This window comes from Mustela putorius, unplaced genomic scaffold, assembly GCF_011764305.1.
Source record: "Mustela putorius furo isolate JIRA1106 unplaced genomic scaffold, ASM1176430v1.1 tig00000127_pilon_pilon_pilon, whole genome shotgun sequence".
Lineage (NCBI taxonomy): Eukaryota > Metazoa > Chordata > Mammalia > Carnivora > Mustelidae > Mustela > Mustela putorius.
In genome coordinates, this window is record NW_025421288.1 from 16,836,742 (window position 1) to 16,858,717 (window position 21,976).

Sequence of the window (21,976 nt, forward strand, 5' to 3'; positions counted from 1 at the left end):
CCTACTTGCCAAGAGTGGGCGAAGCCCGAGGCCCCTGCCCCTATGCCCACTTGCGTGGTTGTAGGACAACTGTGAAGTGTAGGAAGGTAGCGGAGGCTTTCTTAACCCTCTGCCTCACGCCCCCTCACGCCACAGCCCCATCGCCCGGGGCTCTGGTCAGCACGGAGAGCCCCACCCGGCCGCCTGGACTCGGGCGGCCCCAGCTTTGCTACTGGCGTCCTTGCCCTGGGCCTGGGTCTGTGCAGGATCCCGGACAGCACTTACCTTCCCGTCTCCCCAGCCTCCTCCTGTCTGCGACGGTCCTTCTGTCCTTCCTTGTTCGTGGCCGGGAACTCTGGAGTCTGAGGCCTTTTCTGCTGAGAAAGGGCTCTGTTTTAGGGAGGGGGCTACATACTACCGGGTCACAGCCTATCGGTGGCAGGGGAGGGCGTCACAGCTAAATGATATCACGGAGACCTGGACCTTCATCACCCGGGGCGGGGGCCATCGCTAGGCTTCTCTCCCCGCCCACACATTCTGCCCCGGTTATGAAGTCCCTGAGGGCAGGTCTGCAGGGAGGAGGCGAGGAGAGGCCAGGATCCGGGACACCCGTCAGGGCTGCGCCAGAGTCGGACAGCGGCACAGTGAGGAGAGGCTTGGAGGCTGTGTGCGTAGCCGGTCCGCTTGTTAAGGCTCTGCCCCTGATCTCAGCACCTGTCTGTCTGTCCCGGTGCACCTACAGCACTTAACTCCCTGGACTTCCTTTTCCTAAACTCAGACCCATGTCCCGTGGGTCCCCAGGGGCCATGGGTGGCGGCTGCCAGTCCTTCCTGCTGGATGGTTTTCTGCTGTGCAGGGCTGGGAGGTGCCTTCATCCACCCACGTGCTGGTGGGAATTAGGGTTATTTGCATGATTTTTTTAATACTTTAATTTTTTATTTTTTATAAACATATATTTTTACCCCCAGGGGTACAGGTCTGTGAATCTCCCAGTTTACACACTTCACAGCACTCACCAAAGCACATACCCTCCCCAATGTCCATAACCCCACCCCCTTCTCCCAAACCCCTCCCCCCAGCAACCCTCAGTTTGTTTTGTGAGATTAAGAGTCACTTATGGTTTGTCTCCCTCCCAATCCCATCTTGTTTCATTGACTCTTCTCCTACCCCCTTCGCCCCCATGTTGCATCTCCACTTCCTCATATCAGAGATCATAGGATAGTGTCATGCTTAGCGAAGTAAGTCAAGACAACTATTTGCATGATTTTTATATGAAATAAGCTCCTGTGAGTATCCTTTTCCTTGTGTTTGGGGCCGGATGGGCCGGGCCGGGTGGTCTAGGATTTCTCCAATTCGTGCATGATGGGGAGTCTGTTGACTTCGACGCTGTCAGGCCACTGACGTGCCTGTGGCCGCGAGGGCAGAAGGTGGCGGCTCCGGCCCTGACCTGCAGCCCTGCTCTCTCACGTTCCTCTTCGGTGAGGCCGTTTGCCGCTTGTCTCTCCTCAAGGGTTTCAAGAGCTCTTTGCTGATGTTTCTTTCTTTCTTTTTTTTTTTTTAAGATTTATTTATTTATTTGACACAGAGAGAGAGAGAGAGAGATAGAGAGAGATAGAGAGAGAGAGAGAAATCACAAGTAGAGAGGCAGGCCGGGGCAGGGGGAAGCAGGCTCCCCGCTGATCAGAGAGCTCAATGTGGGGCTCGATCCCAGGACCCTGGGATCATGACCTGAGCCGAAGGCAGAGGCTTGAACCCACTGAGCCACCCAGGCGCCCCTTTGCTGATGTTTCTAAACAGACCTTTGTGGGAGTCACCCAGGGCCTCCCCGCCCGTTGCCCTCCACGGTGTCCTAGCACCGAGCCCCAGCCCCACCTGGAACTACCCATTGTTCCCTTGTGGTGCTGCTCCCCAGCTTTGCGCTTCCCCCCTGGGGCTGGAGCACTGGCCCCGGAGGTGCTGGGCTGCTGGCCCCATCCTGCCCTCCTCTGCCCTCTGCCCCCAGGGTGAGGAGAGAGTCAGGATCCTGACTGGGACTGAAGGCGACAGCTTCCCGCTGATGGAGATCGGGCCTGGGGAGGTGAGTCTCCCCCGGGGCCCCAGCCAGACGCAGCCCCACCCTTGGCCTGTGCCCTGTGCCAGCCCCAGCCCCACTTGTCCTCCAGACTGAGGCCCCTGAGTGGTGGGATTACGTCCTTGTGGCTGACCGCTGCACCCAGAGAAATGCCGGGCAGGTCCAGCGGCAGCAGCACTTCCTGGAGGAGCTCGAGAGAAAGGGCTTCCATTATAAGGTGGGCTGGCGGAGGGCATGCCTTGGTGTGGAGCAGGGGGCCAGAGCCGCTGGGGTCATAAGGGACAGGTGTGTCCTGGGGAGGGGTCTGGGAACAATGGCTGTGGCCTTGTGCCCGAAGTAGAAGGGACAGGCCAGTGGCCGTGCACCAAGGGGGTGCTTCCGAAGTGGAGAGGAGGCCCCCGAGCTCGCTCCCACCCCAGATGCTGGAGGACCGTGAGAAGGTGTTCTATGGGATCCGAGCAGACGGCAGGATCTTTGACCTGTACCACACTCTCCTCATGGAGCCCGAGGGTCCTGCCGCCAGAGTGCAGCCCACTAGGCCCACCTCTGTCCCAGCCACCACCAGGTGAGAGGCTGGGCAAGAACTGGGGCCAGGAGGACCGCTAACCGCCCCCCCCCCCCGTGTTTCTGGTCCAGTCAGGCTTGCAGGCACGGTATTAGGTCAGAGGTCCCAGGGACAGAGCTCTGTGCCCCAGTGTCCATGTCTGTCTGTGATACGGGATAAAGACAGTTCTCGCTTCATGGAGTGTTCTGCAGGGTGCATGTGACCACGTTCCCTGAAGGGTGGGCAGGGTTTGGACAGGCCAGGAGGATCTCCTGGCTGTCCCTCCTTGCTTTGTCCTGTCATCTCCCCAAGACCTGGAATGTGGGTCCGGACCTCCCCCCTCTAGACCAAATGTCCCTCCACAGACATCTGTCCCCTGCCTCCCACACACCCACGCCTCTCCTCTCCAAGCACCTCCTTCTCCCCACTGATGGTCTAGCTTCCTGCCCCGCCCCGCCCACCCTCCCCCCATCCCTCCTCTGTCACCTGCCTCCCCTCTGCCCAGGCCCCTCTGAGCTAAGCTGGGGCCTGGTCAGTTGCAGACTGGCCAAGAACGCTCCTGGAATTCGGATATGGGGGCAGAGGGCTCCTGCGAATGCAGAACTGGCTGGTCTTTGGGAGGTGCGAGCGGTTGGTGGTGTAGAGGCACCTTGGTGGGGGCTGGAGGAGCAGGCTGGGGGAGTGCCCTGGGACATTAGAGGGACCGTGTCTCACAGGAAGACGTTCTGGAGGACTGTAGCCTTGCAGCCAAATGTCTGGCTGTCGCACTTCCTGGCTCTGTGGGCTTGGGCAGGTTCTCAGCCTGTCTGAGCCTCCGTCTCCCCATAGGCAAACTGGCTCACAGGCTGTGAGGACTTGTTCATTTAAAGGCCTAGGGTGTGTTCTGGCTGTTTGGGGCCTCCAGGTGGGGGGTGGGATAGGAGGTGGGGGGGGTCTAGACCTAGTATCCGGGAGGGGATGGTGCAGGACCCAGCACTGCGAGGGGAGGGCCTACCCCCAAGCGAGCCCCATCATGGAGTCATGGGGCAGCTGGGCCACAGGAGGACTCAAGGGAGTCAGGGGAAGAGCTCCCTGGTGAGTCCTAGATTCTGGGCTCTGGTCAGGCAGTCAAGACAGGCAGGCTGGGGGCTCCACAAGGACACAGAGGGGCCTGGGACCTGGCCAGATGGAAGGTGGGGTCCACCCAGGTCAGGCAGAGTCAACCTGAACCAGCTCTTGTGTTCCAGAATCCGCATTGTCAACTTTGTACTAAACAGCAAGACGGCCGCTGGTGGTAAGGACAGGATGGAAGGTGGCCTGTGCAGCGGCCCCCCGAAGGGGTGTTGACATGGGGAGAGCAGGGCAGGGCTCCCCCTCACCTCTGCTCCCCTCTGACCCGACTCCCTGTGACCACCAGACACGTTAGAGGATTTGGTGAAGAGTGGTGTCTTTGAGACCAGATTCGCCCTGCACAAGGTGAGGGGTGGCCCTGCCTGGAGAGGGCAGGAGGGCCGGACAGGGACGGGAAGATCTCACTGTCTGTCCGTGGTGCTCAGGGGGAGGAAGGCCTGAAGAATTGGGCCCAGTGGAGAAACATGGTCCGCTGCCAGCCCATTGATGACATCAGGTGAAAATGCCCCCCAAATCGCCCGCGCCCGCTGCAAACAGATGTGTCTGTGCTCCTCGGCCAGACACACAGATGCTGTGCACCCCTCGCCCCCACCCGTGGCACACCCCAAGTGGGCACTGGCCGGCGAGGCACCCGGGTGGGGCTGGCCCTGACGGGGCAGCTGTGCCCCCAGGGACTACTTCGGCGAGAAGGTGGCCCTGTACTTCGCCTGGCTCGGCTGGTACACCTACATGCTGGTGCCCGCTGCGCTGGTGGGCCTCATCGTCTTCCTGAGCGGCTTCTCGCTGTTCAATGCCAGCCAGATCAGGTGGGGATGGGGGCGTGGCAGGGGCGTGGCCCGAGCCGGCGGGGGCGGACGAGGGCGTGGCCGGGGCGTGGCCGGGGCGGGCGGGTGTGGTCAGAGCGGCCCGAGCGGGCGGGGCGAGGCCGGGGCGGACGAGGGCGTGGCCCGGGCGGCCGGGGCGTGGCCGGGGGCGACGGGGGCGGCCTGGTGTCGCCGGAGCGGGCGGGGGCGGGGCGGTCTGGGGAGAGCCGCCCCCAGCCCGGTCCTTGGCCCCTCAGCAAGGAGATCTGTGAGGCCCACGACGTCCTCCTGTGCCCTCGGGGCGACCACAGCCGTAGGTACCAGCAGCTCTCGGACACCTGCACCTTTGCCAAGGTTTGCCGCCCCCGGGGGCTCGGCTGCAGCCTGTCTTCCTGGAGGAGGGGAAGCTGAGGGTCTGCCCCTGCAGAGCTGGGCTCCCCCTTCCCTGCTCGGGGCAGGGCCGGCCGCGATAGGTGCGCCCCTCTCCGCAGCTCACGCACCTCTTCGACAACGAGGGCACCGTGGTCTTTGCTATCTTTATGGCTCTGTGGGGTGAGTCGGCGCTTGGGGGGCAGCCTGGGCTCCGGGGCCATCCTGCCCCTTGCGCCCATGACGCCAGCCGCAGGAACACGTGGTGTCACCTCTTGGTCCCGTCTGCAGCCACGGTGTTCCTGGAGATCTGGAAGCGGCAGCGCGCCCGAGTGGTCTTGCACTGGGACCTGTATGGGTGGGACGAGGACCAGGTGAGGCGGCGGGGTGATCCAGGGGCCTGTCTCCCGCGGGGTGCAGGTGTCCCCGCCTCTGAGGTGTGTCCATGCCCTCCGCAGGAGGAAATGGCGCTTGAGTTCATTAACTGCCCTGATTACGAGCTGCGGCCACACCAGCACTCCTACCTGAGAAGCTTGGTCATCCTCGTCCTGTCTCTGTTCATGGTACTCCCCGAGAACCCCGAGTGGGGCTGGAGACCAGGGCCAGGGGACAGCCGTCCTGAGGAACCCTGTCCTGGCTGGCCCTCCACAGATCTGCCTCATGATCGGCATGGCCCACCTCCTGGTGGTCTACCGTGTGCTGGCTGCTGCCCTCTTCAACTCCGCCTTGCTCTTCCAAGAAGAGCAGGTGACCACAGCCGTGGTGGTGACCGGTGCCCTGGTCCATTATGTAGTCATCCTCATCATGACCAAGGTGACTGGGTGGGGATAGAGGGGGTGTGGGGGAGGGCCTCCCCTGAGGCCCAAAGTAAGCCCTCTGTTTTCTGTTTTCTGGTTGTCCTGCAGATCAACAAGTATGTGGCCCTCAAGCTTTGTGACTTTGGTGAGAGGAAGGACCTGGGGGGGTGGGCATAAAGGGACAGGAGGGTTCAGGGCTGGCGTCCTGGATCTCCAGACAGGGGAGGGAGCCCTTCCTGCTGCTCTACTGCCTCTCCCACCCGGCAGACAGGTGAGGGTTGCAGGTGTCCCTGAGTTGTCAGGAGAGGGACAGGTCAGGGATGGGTGAGGGACAGCCCACGTCTCATTCTAGAGCAGCCCAGGACCTTCTCCGAGCGCGAGAGCAAGTTCACAATCAAGTTCTTCACGCTCCAGTTCTTCGCTCACTTCTCGTCCCTCGTCTACGTCGCCTTCATCCTGGGCAGGTGAGGCGGCCTCCCTCCACCTCGCGCGGTCTAGTGCTCCCTTTAACGTGGGGACACCTGCTCGCCTTCATTCTCAAACTCATGCTCGGAGCAAGCAGACACCCAGTATAAACACGTGTGGGGATCCCACAGGACGCCAACTCTCTACTCCCCGTCCCCGGAGGTGACCCCATAACCGCTGTTATGGTCCCATAACAGCTGTGACCCCATATGGTGACCCCATAACCGCTGTCTGGGTCTTCCCAGAATTTTTCACACATCCAAGGACACACACACACCTGTTGACATACAGGGTTTTGTCCTGAACATAATTTTATCCTCTCATGGTGCTGAAACGTACTATGGGCAGGGCCCACATATGCATGGGGGTGAGGCTTCGTTTTCTTTCTTTCTTTCTTTCTTTTTTTTTTTTTTTTGAGATTTTATTTCTTTATTTGACATAGAGAGACACACAGAGAGAGGAAACACAAGCAGGGGGAGCAGGAGAGGGAAGAAGCAGGCTTCCCGCTGAGCAGGGAGCCCAAAGCAGGGCTCAACATGGGGCTCGATCCCAGGATCCTGGGACCATGACCTGAGCCAAAGGCAGACGCTTAGTGACTGAGTCCCCCAGGTGCCCAAGTCCTCATTTTTATTTTTATTTTTATTTTTTTATTTTTTTTTTATTTTTTTTTTTTTAAAGATTTTATTTATTTATTTGACAGAGAGAAATCACAAGTAGATGGAGAGGCAGGCAGGCAGAGAGAGAGAGAGGGAAGCAGGCTTCCTGCTGAGCAGAGAGCCCGATGCGGGACTCGATCCCAGGACCCTGAGATCATGACCTGAGCTGAAGGCAGCGGCTTAACCCACTGAGCCACCCAGGCGCCCTCAAGTCCTCATTTTTAAAAAACCACAGCATGAGCCTTGGTTGCGGGACTCGCTGGGATTTATCCATTCAGTTGATAGACATCTGGCTGATTTCCGACGCTGGGCCTTGTAAAGCTGCTCACAGGGACTTACCCTGCTCTGTCTTAGAAGTGAAAAGAACATTTTTTTGGTTTAACACATTGAATTTGGTTCTGAAGAAAATAATTGCTCCATTTGTTCTTTCTGTGTATTTGCTTAAATTGCAAAAGACATACGCATATTGCCAATGAATTTTAAACTCCAGCGGAACCTTTAAAAAGCCCAAGTTCTCCAAGCATGATCAAAGGCATGAGGCAGTCCCCAGACCCCGGCTGTCCTTGGAGACGCCCTCTAGGTGACCGCCCCTCCCCTTGGGGCTGTGCACACCTGTGCGTCCTGGGAGCCTTTGGCTCTCCACCGTGCAGGAGACCCCCGGTTTTCCAGGCGCTTCCTGAGGAGGGGTACGGAGGGAAGTGGCTGCTCTTACGGAGGGCCTGATGGAGCCCGTGCTGGAGGGAGATGTCTTCCGACTCTAATCTCAGGGAGGCCGTCCTCTGAAGCGCCTCAGCGGGGTGTCTGGGTGGGTCTTTTCCCCTGGGCTTGCTGGAGCAGTTCTCTCCCTCTGCCTCCTCAGCACCTATCTTGGTTCGGGATTCTCTCCACCTCCACACGGGCATCCTGTCCCATTCCTTTCAAGGAATGTTCTCCCCACCACGCCCCACGGCCCGTGCTCCCTGCTCTTCCTTTCCCCCTCCTGGATCCTGCTCAAGCCTCCCCAGACGCCGGCTTCTCTTCTTCTCCCGACCTCTAAATGTCGCAATGCGCTGCTATCTGTTTCCAGGACTGCAGGCGCCGTCTCCAACACCATCTAGACCCACCAGTGAGGCCCGCACCCCTGTCTGCAGACCTCTCCCTGGAGTCCAGACTCCCAGGTCCAGCTGCCTCTCAGCTCCCCTCAGATGCCCTGTGGGCACCCCAACCTTACCGTGCCCACAGGCTTGTCCTCAGTCTCCCTCCTCCACTGGCAGCTCCACCGTCCAGCCCAGAACCCGGGTCCCCCAGGCTCCCCAAGTCCCCTCTGGCCCCATGCGCATGTTTGCTCCCTGTCTCTGCCGCAGAGGGCACAGGGGCTTGATGTCGCTGAGTTAGTGCCTGTGGCGGGCCTGCCGTGTGGACTCAGTATCAGTGACGTGGAAAGAAACTCCCAGCACTTGCTGGGCCTGGAGCCTTGGGTCCCTCAGTTCCGAGCGATTCTCACCCAGCTAGTGTCTTCGGTTTCCTCTGCTCCCCTTTCTAGAATTCTGTTTGCAGACCGGACCTTCTGCATTGACCATCTAGATTTCTTTGCTTTTTTTCCCTCCCATTTTTGTTCCAGATTCTGGGAGTTTTTCTCGACTCTGTTTTCCAGCCCTTTGACTGTCACGCTTCTATGCTTTTCCTTCCAGGGCCACTTGGCATGGTTCCTCCACGGCATCCGCTTCGTGGCACCGGGACGCCACGGCTTGTCTTCTCTGAGGATCTTGCCTCATTTTTAACTTTTATTCTGGTATCACTTCTGTTTCTTCCAAGCTCCTTTTATGCTCTTTTTTTTGGGTGGGGGGTAGAATCATGCACTTTCTTTACTTGGTCTCTGATTTTGGTGTTAAAGACTTTCCCTAGATGTCACTTGTCCGTAATTGAGAAAGGCGTGTGCCAGTGGCTTTGCTTTGGGCCACATCTCTCCAGTGAGGACCTCTTGCTCTGTCAGTCCCTCGACTCTTGCCTGGAGACAGAAGGACACTTGTCACTGTCGGTGGGAGCTCAGCTGGGGAAGGGACAGTGCGGGATCCCGGGGCCCCCTGGCCCAACCCTGCAATCTGACTCTGCAGTGGTCCAAGCCCCTAGAAGTGAGCCTGTCTTCCCGACCATCGACCACAAGCCTGACTTCTGGTTTAATATAGTTTGTATTTTTTATCATGTAATGGAAAGCAGGTGATTTTAAACTAAGTGCATAGTTTCAGTGGGGAGAAACTAAGGCCACTCCCGACAGGCCTTGTCTGGAACCTGTCTGAGCCTGTGGACAGCTGGCTTTCACCTGTGCCCTTGTGTGAGTGCCTGTGCAGGGGCGCGTCTGGGTATGGGCAGAGCTTCCAGGACGCAGCCTCTGTGCCCGCAGTGAGGCACGCTTCCCTTCCCTCCCCTGGTCCCTCTACTGCCCCGCTCCCCTTCTCTTCTGCTCCACTCACCCAGTCTGAAGCCGGTCCCATGCCCCTCCTCCAGCCTAACCATCCTTCCTAGGATCAACGGTCACCCCGGGAAGTCTGTGCGCCTCGCGGGGCTGTGGAAGCTGGAGGAGGTCAGTCTCCCTGGACACCTGGCCGTTTTGCCGCGCTCCTTCCTCCCCACAAGCCACCCTGTCCCGCAGCCCTGCCTCCCGCGCCTGACCGCCAGCCCTGCCCCCACAGTGCCATCTCAGTGGCTGCATGATGGACCTGTTCCTGCAGATGGCCATCATCATGGGCCTGAAGCAGACACTCAGCAACTGTGTGGAGTACCTGAGCCCGTGAGGACCTCCCCAGGGCTGTCCCGGTGCCTCACCCCCGGGAGCCCTCACGCGCGCAGGCCGTCCACCCGCAGCTCCCCGCCCTGTTCCCCACTCTTTCTCATCGCCCCTTAGGTGGCTGGCCCACAAGTGGCGCCTCACGCGGTTCAGGCTGGGCCGTGCGTCCAGGGAGCCCGAGCTCAGGGGCCTGCGGCGCAACTACCTCCTGAACCCAGTTGGCACCTTCAGCCTCTTCGATGAGTTCATGGAGATGAGTACGCAGGGTGGCTGGGGCTCGGGCCCATCAGCAGCCAGTTGCGGGGCAGGTCCTGGGGGCCTGGTGGGCGGGGGCGGGCAGTCGGGTGCGGGGCGTGCCCCGAGAGCACAGTGACCGCCAGCCTCACCCCCCAGTGATCCAGTACGGCTTCACCACCATCTTCGTGGCCGCCTTCCCGCTCGCCCCGCTGCTCGCGCTCTTCAGCAACCTCGTGGAGATCCGCCTGGATGCCATCAAGATGGTCAGGCTGCAGCGGCGCCTGGTGCCCCGCAAGGCCAAAGACATCGGTCAGGGGCCCGACTGGGTGTCGAGGGGCACAGGCCCTCTGGCTGGGGATGGGGCGGCGAGGGCTGCTGGGACCAGATCATGCTGGTTCCCTTGAAATGATCTCTCCGAGACAAGCCCCCTCACTCCCCAGACAGCCCCCAGCCCTTCTCTAGGCTGGGAGTCGGCCTGAGGGGGCTGTGCTCCAAAGAGGAGCTGGCGTGCACCTTGCGGGAGCCGGCTGAACGAACGGCGGCCCCTTGGGGCCCAGGCAGAAGAGCTGGGCTCTGAGAGCAGGGAGCTGGAGGAGGGAGGGGTCCAGCAGCTGGGGGCAGGGACTGAGAGCAGGACGATGATGTGGCCTCTGTCACCCAGACTGTCCTCTCTTAGATGGCCAGGTGTCAGGGAAGGGCAGAGGGGTGGGGTGCTGGCTATGGGCAGAGGGAGAGATAAGTGGGAGTAGGAGGGAGGCCCCAGTCTTAGTCCCAGGTTAAGGGGTTCTGACCCCGGAGTGGAGCAAGCTTGGGGGCAGCTGAGGGCTTTAGGCAGAAGATGGGGGTCAGGGGAGACCTGAGCCCCTCCTGGTCTGCGTCTGCTTCTGCAGAGGCTGCCGACGGCGGCCATGAGCAATGGCACAGGCAGAGGTGAGCAGGTCCCCCCAAGCACCGAGGCTCCCCCCGAGCAGCCTGGGCAGGGGGCTGGAGGTGAGGCGGCTGGTGCCGGTGGGTCAGGGCTTGACCGGCCAGATGCCTCACCCGGCTCGTGTGGCCCAGGGACCTGGCTGCAGGTGCTGGAGACCATCGGCGTGCTGGCTGTCATCGCCAACGGGATGGTCATCGCCTTCACGTCCGAGTTCATCCCCCGAGTGGTGTACAAGTACCACTACGGCCCGTGCCGAACGGGGGCCCAGCCTGCTGTCGAGTAAGGGGGCTCTGGGGGAGCCTCAGACTGTCTGGAGACCCCTGGGAAAACCCCTGGAAAACTGCAGCTCAGCCCTGGGGGACCCCGGGGGAAGGGCTTGATGCTGCCAGGAGGGTCTGCGGTAGTCACGAGTCGGAGTGTGGGGGTGGCCCTGCCCCCTACACCAGCCTGCAGACCGCTGGGGTGGGGGGACCCCGGTGGCGGGAGGAAGGTCCCAGAACCAGCAGTTTCCTGAGCAGACCCCACCAGAGTGACTCCCTCCCAAAGGCAGACCCTTGGGGCTGCTCCCCAGGAGAGGACGGAAGAGTTTCCTTACCTGGCGCCTCCAGCCCTCCAACGGTCAGCTGTAGCTGCGGACGGGTTTCCAGGCCTCTCCCCTGGACGGCTCCCTGAAACCCCTGTGGGGAAGGCCGGCGCGGGCACCCTGAGCCCCTTCCCTTCCTGGCCTTCTTGCTTCTGTGCTACGCACCACCCTGGGAGCCTGAAGGGGCCACACCGCGGCCCTCACCGGCCCCTGCTCTCCCTTCCCCCAGCTGCCTCACAGGCTACGTCAACCACAGCCTGTCTGTGTTCTACACCAAGGACTTCCAGGACCCCATCCAGACAGAAGGCTCGGAGAATGTGACCCAGTGCAGGTTTGGATCCCCCCTCCACCACGGGCATCCTCAGATCTCCGGGCCCCTGACCTCCGTGACTTCCCCACCCCAGGTACCGGGACTACCGCAATGCTCAGGACTACAGCCTATCGGAGCAGTTCTGGGTCCTCCTGGCCATCCGTCTGGTCTTCCTGATCCTCTTTGAGGTGGGCCAGCCCCAGGGAAGGGGGGCGGGGGGCGGGGCAGCTCTCTCTAGCCACACCCCGAAGCCCCTGCTAGGTGGGTCCTGACCTCTCCAGCCAGCCCTTGTGCCCTGCTCCCCCAGCACGTGGCCTTGTGCATCAAGCTCATTGCGGCCTGGTTCGTGCCTGATGTCCCTCAGTCCGTAAAGAACAAGGTCCTGGAGGAGAAGTACCAGATGCTCCGGGAGAAAATGCGGTGCGGAAGCAGATCCGACGGAGGGAGGCAGGCTGGGGTGCGGGGGAGGGGGGAGCTGGAGGGAGGGCCTTGGCCCCGACCCCCAATATGTCCTTCCTGCCTGCAGCTCCAGCCCCAGGAGCACAGAAGTGTAGGAGAGCCAGAGCCCGTTGGGAGATGCCAGTGCCTCCTGCTGCCGCCCCGCTCCCGCCATATGTCAGGGTCCCGGGAGGCCGGTGTCCACGTGGGCAAGTCTGTGTCTATGTGGGGTCTTGGAGGGCCAGTGTGTGTGTGAGCAGCAGGCTGGATCCGTCTGGTAGGACTTCAGACTTGGGACAGCCCTGTCTTGAGCTCGAACTGACCCCTGCCACCCACAGAACTGGGGTGGGGGTGTGTCTCTCAAAGGCCACAACACAGGGAAACCTGCCCTGTTTTCTGAGCCTCCCTCTGACTTGTGGGACTCAGGTCCTGCCCCACCACCCTCCTGGCCGGCCAGGGGGCCCTGACCCCACCTCTCTGGCTCCCCTCTGTCTACAGAACGTTCTAGAGTAAAATGAACCCTTTTTCTGTTGATTCTGGGCCACTGGTGGATTGTGTCTGTCCTCGGGGCTAGATGGGAAACCAGAGTCCAGATGGGGAAAGGTCTGGAATGTGGTAGTGTCCTGATCCTCTTTTCAACATTCCTTGGGCTCCCAAGTGAGGGGAGCTTTATTGAGGTCCTGCCCTCCCTGCACTTGGGGTTTGGGGCAGGCGTCAAGGCAGGCTTCCTGGAGGAAGAGCTGGGGAGGAGGGGCAGAACCACCAAAGGTGCCCCTGGGGACAGTGGAAACTGTGAGGAGTCCCTAGGGTCCAAGACTCTCGGGCTGGTCGGGCTGGCTGACCCTGTGCCCCCAGGCTGGGTGGTTGCAGCTCCGAGGCTTCCTGGCGCCTGCGAGCAGGACAGTCTTAAGCGCCAGACTTGGGCGCAAAGGGGGACTCTTGGGTCCGCCCTCCGGCCCTGGCTGCTGGGCGGGGCTGCACCTGCCGCCGCCGGGCTCGTCACCGCTGCGCACCTGGCCCAGGTGAGACGGCCCGCCCCCGCGGTCGCGCGAGCCCCAGGTCTTGGCAGCAGGTGAGTGGGTCAGACCCACGGGGCTGAGTGGAGGTCGCTGGCTCCCGGGAGCTGGGACTGGGCTTGGAGCTTGGGAGCCAGGGGGCCCCTTGCCCAGTAGAGCCTCTGGGCCGCCGGCGGGTGCGGTCCCGCAGGAAGTGGCTCGGAGTTCGGCCGGCTGCCCCCGTCGCCCGGAAGCCCGAGTTTGTCCGCGTCCCTTGGGCCTGGCGGCGGGGCGGGGGTGGGGGGGGGGTGGCGGCCAGGGCCAGGTTTTCCCGCTCCGCCCGACGTGGGCAGTGGCTTCCTCTTGACCTTCGCCCAGCGGAGGGAGGAGGAACGCCGAGGCGCGCGGGGACCCTCCCTCTGCCCGGAGCTCGGATCCGGGCCTCCCAGGGCCCCGGGGGTGCACCGTGGACCCGGCTGGGGCCCAGCGCGGCGCTGGTCGCCGGGCGGAGCTACCGTCATGCGCGCGCCCCTGCTCTCCGTGCGCGTTCCCGCCCTCCGTCTGCGTCCCCGACCCGCAGCGCCAGGCCTGCCCACGGGTGCTGCCCCCATGCGCACCCCGACCGGTCATCCACGTCCCCCTTGTGCGCGCCCCAACCCGCCCTCCCCTCTCTGAGCGCCTTGGCCTCGGAGCTCCCTTCTCGCCACCCGAGTCCCCGCCCTCTGCGCCCGCCCCCGACCAGCCTGCTCGCTGCACCTGCTGGGTGGGGGACTAAGTCTGGTCCTCCGCTCCGAAAGGCGGACAGCGGGAGGTGGGGTGTGTCGTGGGGGAGAACAGAGCCCTTGGGGCCCCAGGGGAGCGGGTCGGAGCCCCTCGCCTGCGGGAGGCACGTCGTGGGCGCATCGCGTCCCAGATGAGCAGGAGATGCTAGAGACCACGGGGTGCGAAGCAGCAAAGCAGAAGACGGAGGGGTGGGCAGTGGGGAGATCGCGTCCCGCCGTGTAAGCGGGGGCGGGGGGCACAGCTCAAGCCAGGACGCACTCGGGAGCTGGCGCTTTCCAGGAACCATGGGCTGTGGAGCAGACTGAGGTGTGGGTGGGGGAGGGGGCTTGGATTCCGAAGGGCGGTTCAGGACAGTGCCTAAGGCCACGTGGGCTTCTTGGCGCTGACCTTGGAGGGTGGGCCTGGAGGTGATTAACAGCAGAAGGGAGTCATGGCTGCAAGCTGGTGACACAGGGGACACACAGAGCGGAGGCCGCCTGGCAGGAACTTGAGAGGGGCTCTTTGCTTCCTGCCTGGGAGCTTCCATGCAGGTCCCTGACGGCTGTGGGAGGTCACCTGGGCGTCAGGGTCCCCGGAGCACCTTGGAGGAGAGCTGGTACTGGTGCTAGTGTACACCCAGGAAGCTGAGGCCCCTGGGGCGAGTGTGCAGTCAGGTCTTCCTGCGGCTCTGTGGGGCCCTGAGCCCAAGACGCACCATCATTCAAGGTCTTGAGGGCCACGGGGGGTGGGGGGGTTGCAGAGCACCACCAGGACGGGGTCGGACTGAGGACACAGGAAAGCTGATATTGAAGAGGGCCCACTGCTGGGCCTCTGAGCCTGGGCAGGTGAGAACAGGGCCAGGGCCTGAAGGGGACCCTTGTGCGATCTCTGTGGGTGGTGATACCAGCCCCACTATTGCTGGGCCTTGAGTCCCAAGTCAGTCTGGGCAGGGAAGTCAGTGGTGACAAAGGGAGAGGCTGGCTGTCCTCTGCCCGGGCTCAGAGCCCAGGAGCCTCTGTGGAGGCCTTTCTCCACCTCCTTATCTGGAAAAGGGGGTGTGTGGGGGAGGGGGACTATCCTCTCATCCCAAAACTAAGGTCCATCTGATACCACAGCCCCCTTTTAACTGCTTGCTGTTGGGGACTTTATGGGGGAACTGGATGGGGAGGGGGCCCAAAAGCTCTGCTCAAGGCCCCATTATTGGCAGGAATTTGCGCGGCGCCTCCATAGCCCGGCGGGTCACAGGTCAGACACACTGGCGTGAGGGAGAGTGGCCCACAGGCCCCCACCAGCCCAAGGGGAGCATCGCCAGCCGTGTTCCGGAAGCAGGCCACACTGTCCGCTGGGTCTCCTCATGTGGGCACAACACATCCCCCTGGGCGTCTCCTTGGGAGCACCCCCACCCACATGCCCCTGGGCTCCAGCCCCTCCCAGGCGGGGCCTCGGGAAGTCTGATGCCTGGGTGGGCTGGGGTGGGCCCCAGAGGAAGGAGCCGCTTGACTCAGAGTTACAGGAAGAAGCAAGGCGGGCGGGCGGGCGGGGCGAGAGTCACCAACGGCCTGGGGGGTTGGTGGCTGCCTGGGTGGGGTTTGGGTCTAGGAGAGGATGTGACTGCAAAGCCAGGAAGCTACAGGGAAAGTTCTGATTAACACACACACACACACAAAAGACAGGTCCTCTCTGTGCTCGGTGATGTGTCCTGGTGCTGTGGTGTCGCAGACCGGGCTGGGGAGCAAAGAGTTTGCCCCCAAGCACACGTCAATGACCTCAGTGACCGACATCACCCCCCAGGAGGAGAGACCCGGAACCAGGTGACTTCGCATACTCCCACAGCAGCCCCGCGGCCCGGCGGGAGCCTGGGCACTCATCCTCGGACACCTTTCGAACCCCAGGCCGGTCCTCTGAGGCAGGCCTGGCTGAGGGAGACCCGCAGCGTGTGTGTCCGTCAGAGCAGGGCGGGCATGGTATGTGTGTGTCCGTCAGAGCAGGGGGGCAGGAGGCTGTCCGGAGGCCACGGGCCACGGGCCACCAGCAGCAGGGCCCGGGCTCAGGGACGGTATGTGCTGTGTGGGGTTCGTGCGGATGCTGGTGGCCCCGCACCTGGTGGGAGCTGTTGCCAGGACGTGTGTGTGTGTGTGTGTGTGTGTGGCCGCGGTGCTGGAGGTGGAGGGAGTGTGCATGGAGGCACACACTCCAAGACAGGAGTTTAGCACAATTGTGTGTGGGGAGAGGGTGTGTGTGTGTGGGGTGTGCAAGACAGATGATGTGGGGGCGGGGTGCAGGCGGGGGTCGCCTGTCCCTGGATGTGTCATTGGGCCTTAACTTCCAGGAAGGTTCAAGGTTGCCTTTCCAGGGGTTAGGGCTCTTCTGAGCTTGAAGAGGTGGGAGGGCCGCAGCAGAGGTTTCCCTGGGAGCCGCCCAGCTGAGGGCATGTCCTTCTGGGCGCCCCGGGGTGGGGGATGTGGGCTGCCCAGTGTTCCACAGCCTCCCAGTGGACTGGTTCTCCTGCTTCGAGGACCCTCAAGACTGTGCTGTACCAGGGGGCTTCTGGAAGGAAGCCCCTCACCACTTCCCCAGCTGATGCTCCCCAGTTCCCAAGGAGAGCTCATCCTAGCCAAACCCAGGGCTTCTGGCTGTGGCAAGGCGGGGCCAGGTCGGTGGCCGTGTCAACACGCAGAAGGAATGGCGGGGGGGCTGAGACTGACCCTGCGAAGCCCCGGGGCCTGCAGAGTGGGGAGGACCGCCTGCGGCAGGAGTGGAGTCAGTGCTCCATGAGAACCTGCTGGGACCCTTGGGGGAAACTGGGCACCTGGGAGGGGGTGGCCGCAGGGCTCCGGGGGTCCAGGAGGGAGGCTCTCCGTGAAGGCTCTGACGCCGGGGGGTTTGGGCCCCTCCTTCCAGCCACGATCACTGCAGAGCTCTTCATGTCAGGAGGCATGTGTGGCTGCTGCGCAGCTGGACGGGGGGTGGTCTTAGCCCCCACGCAGGACGGAAGAGTCACCTGTGGGTGGGGTGGGGGCTGGCCTTGGAGAGCCAGGCTATGCGGACAAAAGTCTTTGGTTTTGGAAACGACAAAGTGAGGGGATGCCAGGAGGAGGTGGGACCCAGGCGGCCTGTCGGAGCAGAGTCAGTCCAGCCAGGCCCCTGCTGTCCCCTCCTGTCTCCATGACTGCGGCCTGGCTCGGCCTTGGGGGCTGCTGTGTCCACACAGCCACACACACGGGACACGGCTAGGACAGAACCCTACAGTGAGAGTGTGGCTCATTGTTCAGCAGCTCACACTTACCACGTGGGGACGGGCAAGTTTCACAGGCCCCCAACCCCTGCCACGGCCTGGGTGAGCACGGCCCTCCCCATGTCCCTCCTTGTATGTGGCACCACCATCCCAGGGGCTAGGGCTAACACAGCTACCTCCCACCCTCGTGAGGGCTGCCAGGGTGTGCCTCTGCAGTCCCTCCCTGGGCCGTCATGGTGGCCCTGGGACAGGTGCAGTGCCATCCAAGGGCCCCTCCCTGCTGTGCCCGCTCCAGCCCAGGGCGACGTGTTCCAAGTGATGCTGTCCGTGCGGGCGTCCCTAGCATCGGGAGGCCGCTGGTGCAAAGTTACATGTTAACTCATCCTGTTCTTGTTTAACTTCCTCCTTCGGGATGGCAGCAGCCTCTGACCCGTCCTGGTGCCCTGACTGACCGTCCACAAAGACAGAGAGTGAGTCTCGCCAGGCCCCCGGGGGACTCGTCTGCTCATCCAAGGAGCCCCGTGGAACCCGGGGGTGGCACCTGTGCCCAGGCTGCCTTGAGGAGGCCCCGGCCAGACCATGGCAGGTAGACGGGTCAAAGAGGCACAGGCACGGGCCCCGCTTCCCCCTCCTGTCCCTCAGGCTGGTTCCACGCTGTGACGTTGCTGAGGCCCTTGGCTTGGCCTCCAGCCAGGGGTACAAAGGCTTATGCTTGCCCCTCCTCCACAGCCCGAGGTCCTGACCCCACGGTTAGGACAGGCCCAGAGCTCTCTCTGGCCCAAAGCTTCCACACCACGGTTGTGGGGGTCAGCAGAGCTCAGGGACACTGGGAATGGGAGCTGGTGGTAGGGCCCGGGGGCAGGATGGGTACATGTGGGCTGCCAAGAGACCACCCCATCAAGATGGCGGGGGTCTCCTCTCATGTCCCACTAGGACTCTTCACCCTGATTTGAAAATCAGGTCTCAGGGAGCAGGGCGAGCTTGCCCACGACCAGGAGGAGAGGGTCCTGGAGTCCTGTGCCCCCATTCCGGGTGGAAAGTGCTGGCCTGCTCAGCGTTCACACTTGGGGCAGCTCCCCCAGCAGAAGTGGCGGGGTGAGGGGGGCAGCGCCCAGCTGCTCACCCGGGGTGGGCCTTGCAGTAGTGGGCCACAGGGTCACACAGCACGTGTGGGAGCTGGGCTCCTGTCCTGGCCGGGTGAGCAACAGCCAGGTGGGCCCCCGTGGGGCTGAGGGGGTCAGATCTGCTGTGACTCTGGCCCCCACCTTCCAGCGTCCTCTCTGAGGACAGAGCAGCCACATCGAGAGCAGGCAGAATACCCAAGAGCCAGCTGCTCCCGGGGGAAGACAAGCCCTGTCCCCTGTGGGACCTGTGCACAGACATCTTGTTTTTTTTTCCTGGCCCACAGACCACCTGTGGCTGGGGGGAGCCCAGCATTCCAGGCATGGCTAACATCTGGGTCGTCTCTCTGTAGGCATCTGCGACAGGGCCCCTGAGTTCCTATCCCCAACTGGAAACCAGGCCCTGGAGCCTGCCCTGGGCAGTGTCGTGGCTCTGAACTGCACGGCCTGGGTGGTCTCTGGGCCCCACTGTTCCCCGCCCTCAGTCCAGTGGCTGAAAGACAGGCTGCCGCTGGGCAACGGGAGCCATTATGACCTCCATGAAGACTCCTGGTAAGAGATGAAGTCCACGGACAGGTGACCACCCCGGTCACACCCATTGCCACCCGAGCCCTGGTCCATAACCCCCGGACATGGGCAGAGTGCCACTCTAGACACAGACTAAGGGTTAGTGACAGCAGAGACAGGGGACCCCTGCGGACATGCACCTTGTAGACAGCCCAGGACCATGCGTACCAGCACAATCCTACAGCCTGAATTAGGCATTGACCCCCAAAATCCAGACCCAGGATCTGGGTGGCTATCCTCAGAGCCACACCCCCACCATGTTCTGGCCACTTCTCTTAGCTAGCGGGGCAAGGACTACTGGGGAAGCCCATGTTTGCAGCCTCTGTGGTTAAGTCTGACAGGTGGGGCCCAGGGGCGTCCAGTGATGCCCTCAGGCCCCAGGTGAGAGGGCTGGGTCTGATCTCCCCAGGGTCAAGGACAACTTTTCAGAGGTACTTGTGTCCAGTATTCTGGGGGTCAACCTGACCCGTGCTGAGGACTATGGGGCCTTTACCTGCTCCATCCGCAACGTCAGTTCCTCCCCCTTCACCCTTCGGAGAGCTGGTGAGTGGGGTACACTGGGCAGAAGGTAGAAGGGAAGCCCAGGGGGTCTGGGGAGCCTTGAGGCTGGGAAGACACTGGCTGGGGGTGGCACTCGTTCAGGCTTGTGGCTCTGTCCCCAGGCCCAGCAGGCCACGTGGCCGCGGTGCTGGCCTCACTCCTGGTCCTGCTGGTCTTGCTCCTGGCGGCCCTGCTCTACGTGAAGTGTCGACTCAGTGTGCTGCTCTGGTACCAGGACGCCTACGGGGAGGTGGAGATGAACGGTGCGCGGCCAGACGGGCAAGGAGGGAGCAGGAGCTCAGATCTGGGTGGGCGGGCTGCCCCGGGGCAAGTGAGGGGTGGGTGCGGGTCTGCAGGTCGCAGCGGGGAGGCGGCGGCCCTCCGCAGGCTCTGCGGAGCACACAGCCCAGCACACAGCCGGGGAGAGGGGCGAGGGGAGCAGAAGAGGGCCGGGCGGCCCAAGTCCAGCGCTGGACAGACGGTCTAGGCGCGGCCCGGGGGCGGGTTGCGGGAGCGTGTGCCGGATCTGCGGGGTGCGGCTGCGGCGGGAGGGCCTGGTCCCCGCACGCGCGTGGGGAGAGCTTAGAAGACGCCGGAGGGTGGGGGCGGTGGGCCCGGGCCTCGAAAGCCGAGCACTGACCCGCCGCCGTCCGCAGACGGGAAGCTCTACGACGCCTACGTCTCCTACAGCGACAGCCCCGAGGACCGGAAATTCGTGAACTTCATCCTGAAGCCGCAGCTCGAGCGCCGGCGGGGCTACAAGCTCTTCCTGGACGACCGCGACCTCCTGCCGCGCGCGGGTACCGTGGGCCCCGCCCCGCCCCTTTCTGGGGCCGAGCCCGCCCCCCGCCCAGGCCCCGCCCCGTCTCGAGCCCGGGCCCCACCCTCCTAGGGCCCCGCCACGCCCCTCTCTGGGACCGACCCCGCCCCCCTTAGCAGGCCCCGCCCCGCCTCGAGCCCTGGCCCCTCCCTCCCCATAGCCCCGCCCCCTAACCCCGCCCCGGCCCCGCCGACGCCCGGTTCCCCCCAGAGCCCTCCGCCGACCTCCTGGTGAACCTGAGCCGCTGCCGGCGCCTCATCGTGGTGCTGTCGGACGCCTTCCTCGGCCAGGCCTGGTGCAGCCACAGCTTCCGGTGGGTCCCGCGCCGGGCTGGGTGGGCCCCGGGCCGCGACCCCCCTGACGGCCCCGCCCCCGCAGGGAGGGCCTGTGCCGGCTGCTGGAGCTCACACGCAGACCCATCTTCATCACCTTCGAGGGCCAGAGGCGCGACCCCGCGCACCCCGCGCTCCGCCTGCTGCGCCAGCATCGCCACCTGGTGACCCTGCTGCTCTGGAGGCCCGGCTCCGTGGTGAGGAGAGGGCGCGGGCAGGGGCCCGGCGTAGGGCCGGGCGGTCCCGGGCTCCGGAGGGGGCCCCTCCGCGGGCCGCTGTATGGTCTGGGGGTTTGGGACCGGGACCGTGTGGGGGAGGGCCCTGCGGCCTGCTGCCCAGAAGAGGGGCCTCCTTTGAGACGGGAGCGCTCCTTCCAGGGGTGCTCTCTGGGGTGGCCAGGCTAACGGCCCCGTGCTGGCCCCCAGGCGCCGTCTTCAGACTTCTGGAAAGAGCTGCAGCTGGCGCTGCCGCGGAAGGTGCGGTACAGAGCCGCGGAGGGAGACCCCCAGACACGGCTGCAGGACGACAAAGACCCCATGCTCATCGCACAAGGCCGCGTCCGGGAGCGTGGGACCCTGAGTCTGGAGCAGGACCCCGACCCCGAGGGAGACCTGGGTAGGCTCCCCTGGCTCCACCCCTGAGCCGGAGAAGCTTGGCCTGGGCTGGGGTGGGGGTGGTCCACAGGGCTGAGGAGCCCAGAAAGGGGTCTGGCTGCAGGCCATAGTGGGCTTGAGCCCCCAGCACACTCCCACTGCCTCTTTTCTGGGGGCACTTGGGCCTGGGGCCTGCCTGGGAACCTCCAGGACCTCAAATGCCACCGTGGCAGGAGGGTGAGCAGGGAGGGACCCCCATGCATGGGCCAGGCTGTGGGCAGCCCAGGGGGAGGCCTGATGGTACCCTCTCCCAGGTGTCCGGGGGCCCGTCTTTGGGGAGCCGTTAGCTCCACCACATGCCAGTGGGGTCTCGCTGGGAGAGGGCCGGGCGAGTGAAGTGGATGTCTCAGACCTCGGCTCCCGCAACTACAGCGCCCGCACGGACTTCTACTGCCTGGTGTCCGAGGATGACGTGTAGCCCCCGCCTGCCCAAACAGCAAGTGCTCCGAGGACCGCTGGGTGCGGGGTGGTCTGGGATCTTTCACCTCTTAGCAGGACGACCAGTCCCCAGACCCTCAGGCAAGGGAGCTGCCCCAGTGTGCCTCCTTGTGCCAGAAAATAAAGTCCTTTTAGATCCAGCCTGGGCCTCAGCCTCTCCTCTCCTCTCCTGGGGCCGGAAGGGGGTCTGCAGCCCCTGGGCGGGGCTCCCTCACTTCCGTCTTGCCTGTCAGTGGCCCTCGGCTCCTCAACTCTGTCACAGATCCGGCTGTCCCGCCGTCAGCCTCCCTCCTGAGCCAGCTCAGAGACGTCTCCTGTAGTACCCTCTTTGGTCTGTCTGCTTGGGGGCACGACTGTCCACTACCCTATTCTGATCCAGTCAGGTTCTGGGGGAGGGGGCAGGCCCTCAGGTTCTGAGCTTTCTTTTTTCTTTTAAGATTTTAAAATTTATTTCACACA

The 21,976-nt window shown here is 63.2% G+C and overlaps 2 protein-coding genes across 6 annotated transcripts; both read left to right on the forward strand.

The window, feature by feature from the left end:
* Positions 1 to 1,158: 1,158 nt before the first annotated feature.
* On the forward strand, positions 1,159 to 12,588 carry ANO9 (anoctamin 9). The gene is made up of 24 exons (XM_045067143.1): positions 1,159 to 1,217; positions 1,982 to 2,056; positions 2,142 to 2,267; positions 2,470 to 2,615; positions 3,821 to 3,867; positions 3,991 to 4,049; positions 4,130 to 4,200; positions 4,376 to 4,510; positions 4,765 to 4,861; positions 4,999 to 5,059; positions 5,168 to 5,250; positions 5,335 to 5,439; positions 5,528 to 5,689; positions 5,782 to 5,818; positions 6,026 to 6,137; positions 9,297 to 9,354; positions 9,464 to 9,561; positions 9,676 to 9,815; positions 9,952 to 10,104; positions 10,855 to 11,002; positions 11,536 to 11,637; positions 11,711 to 11,804; positions 11,924 to 12,036; positions 12,143 to 12,588. Exons 1-24 carry the CDS (start codon positions 1,206 to 1,208, stop codon positions 12,168 to 12,170), a joined length of 2,262 nt encoding a protein of 753 aa, XP_044923078.1. The 5' UTR covers positions 1,159 to 1,205; the 3' UTR covers positions 12,171 to 12,588.
* A 54-nt stretch (positions 12,589 to 12,642) lies between these two features.
* SIGIRR (single Ig and TIR domain containing) lies at positions 12,643 to 21,657 on the forward strand. 5 transcript variants are annotated; one of them, XM_013050264.2, is made up of 10 exons: positions 12,643 to 13,076; positions 17,466 to 17,628; positions 18,521 to 18,719; positions 19,144 to 19,277; positions 19,397 to 19,537; positions 19,931 to 20,074; positions 20,305 to 20,407; positions 20,473 to 20,623; positions 20,852 to 21,041; positions 21,334 to 21,657. In XM_013050264.2, exons 1-10 carry the CDS (start codon positions 12,648 to 12,650, stop codon positions 21,495 to 21,497), a joined length of 1,818 nt encoding a protein of 605 aa, XP_012905718.1. In that variant the 5' UTR covers positions 12,643 to 12,647; the 3' UTR covers positions 21,498 to 21,657. The 5 variants fall into 5 exon arrangements, with proteins under 5 accessions (XP_012905718.1, XP_004781118.1, XP_004781117.1 ...); XM_004781061.3 differs by lacking the exon at positions 12,643 to 13,076 and adding an exon at positions 15,408 to 15,775 and having other exon boundaries at positions 17,469 to 17,628; XM_004781060.3 differs by lacking the exon at positions 12,643 to 13,076 and adding an exon at positions 15,409 to 15,775.
* Positions 21,658 to 21,976: the final 319 nt, after the last annotated feature.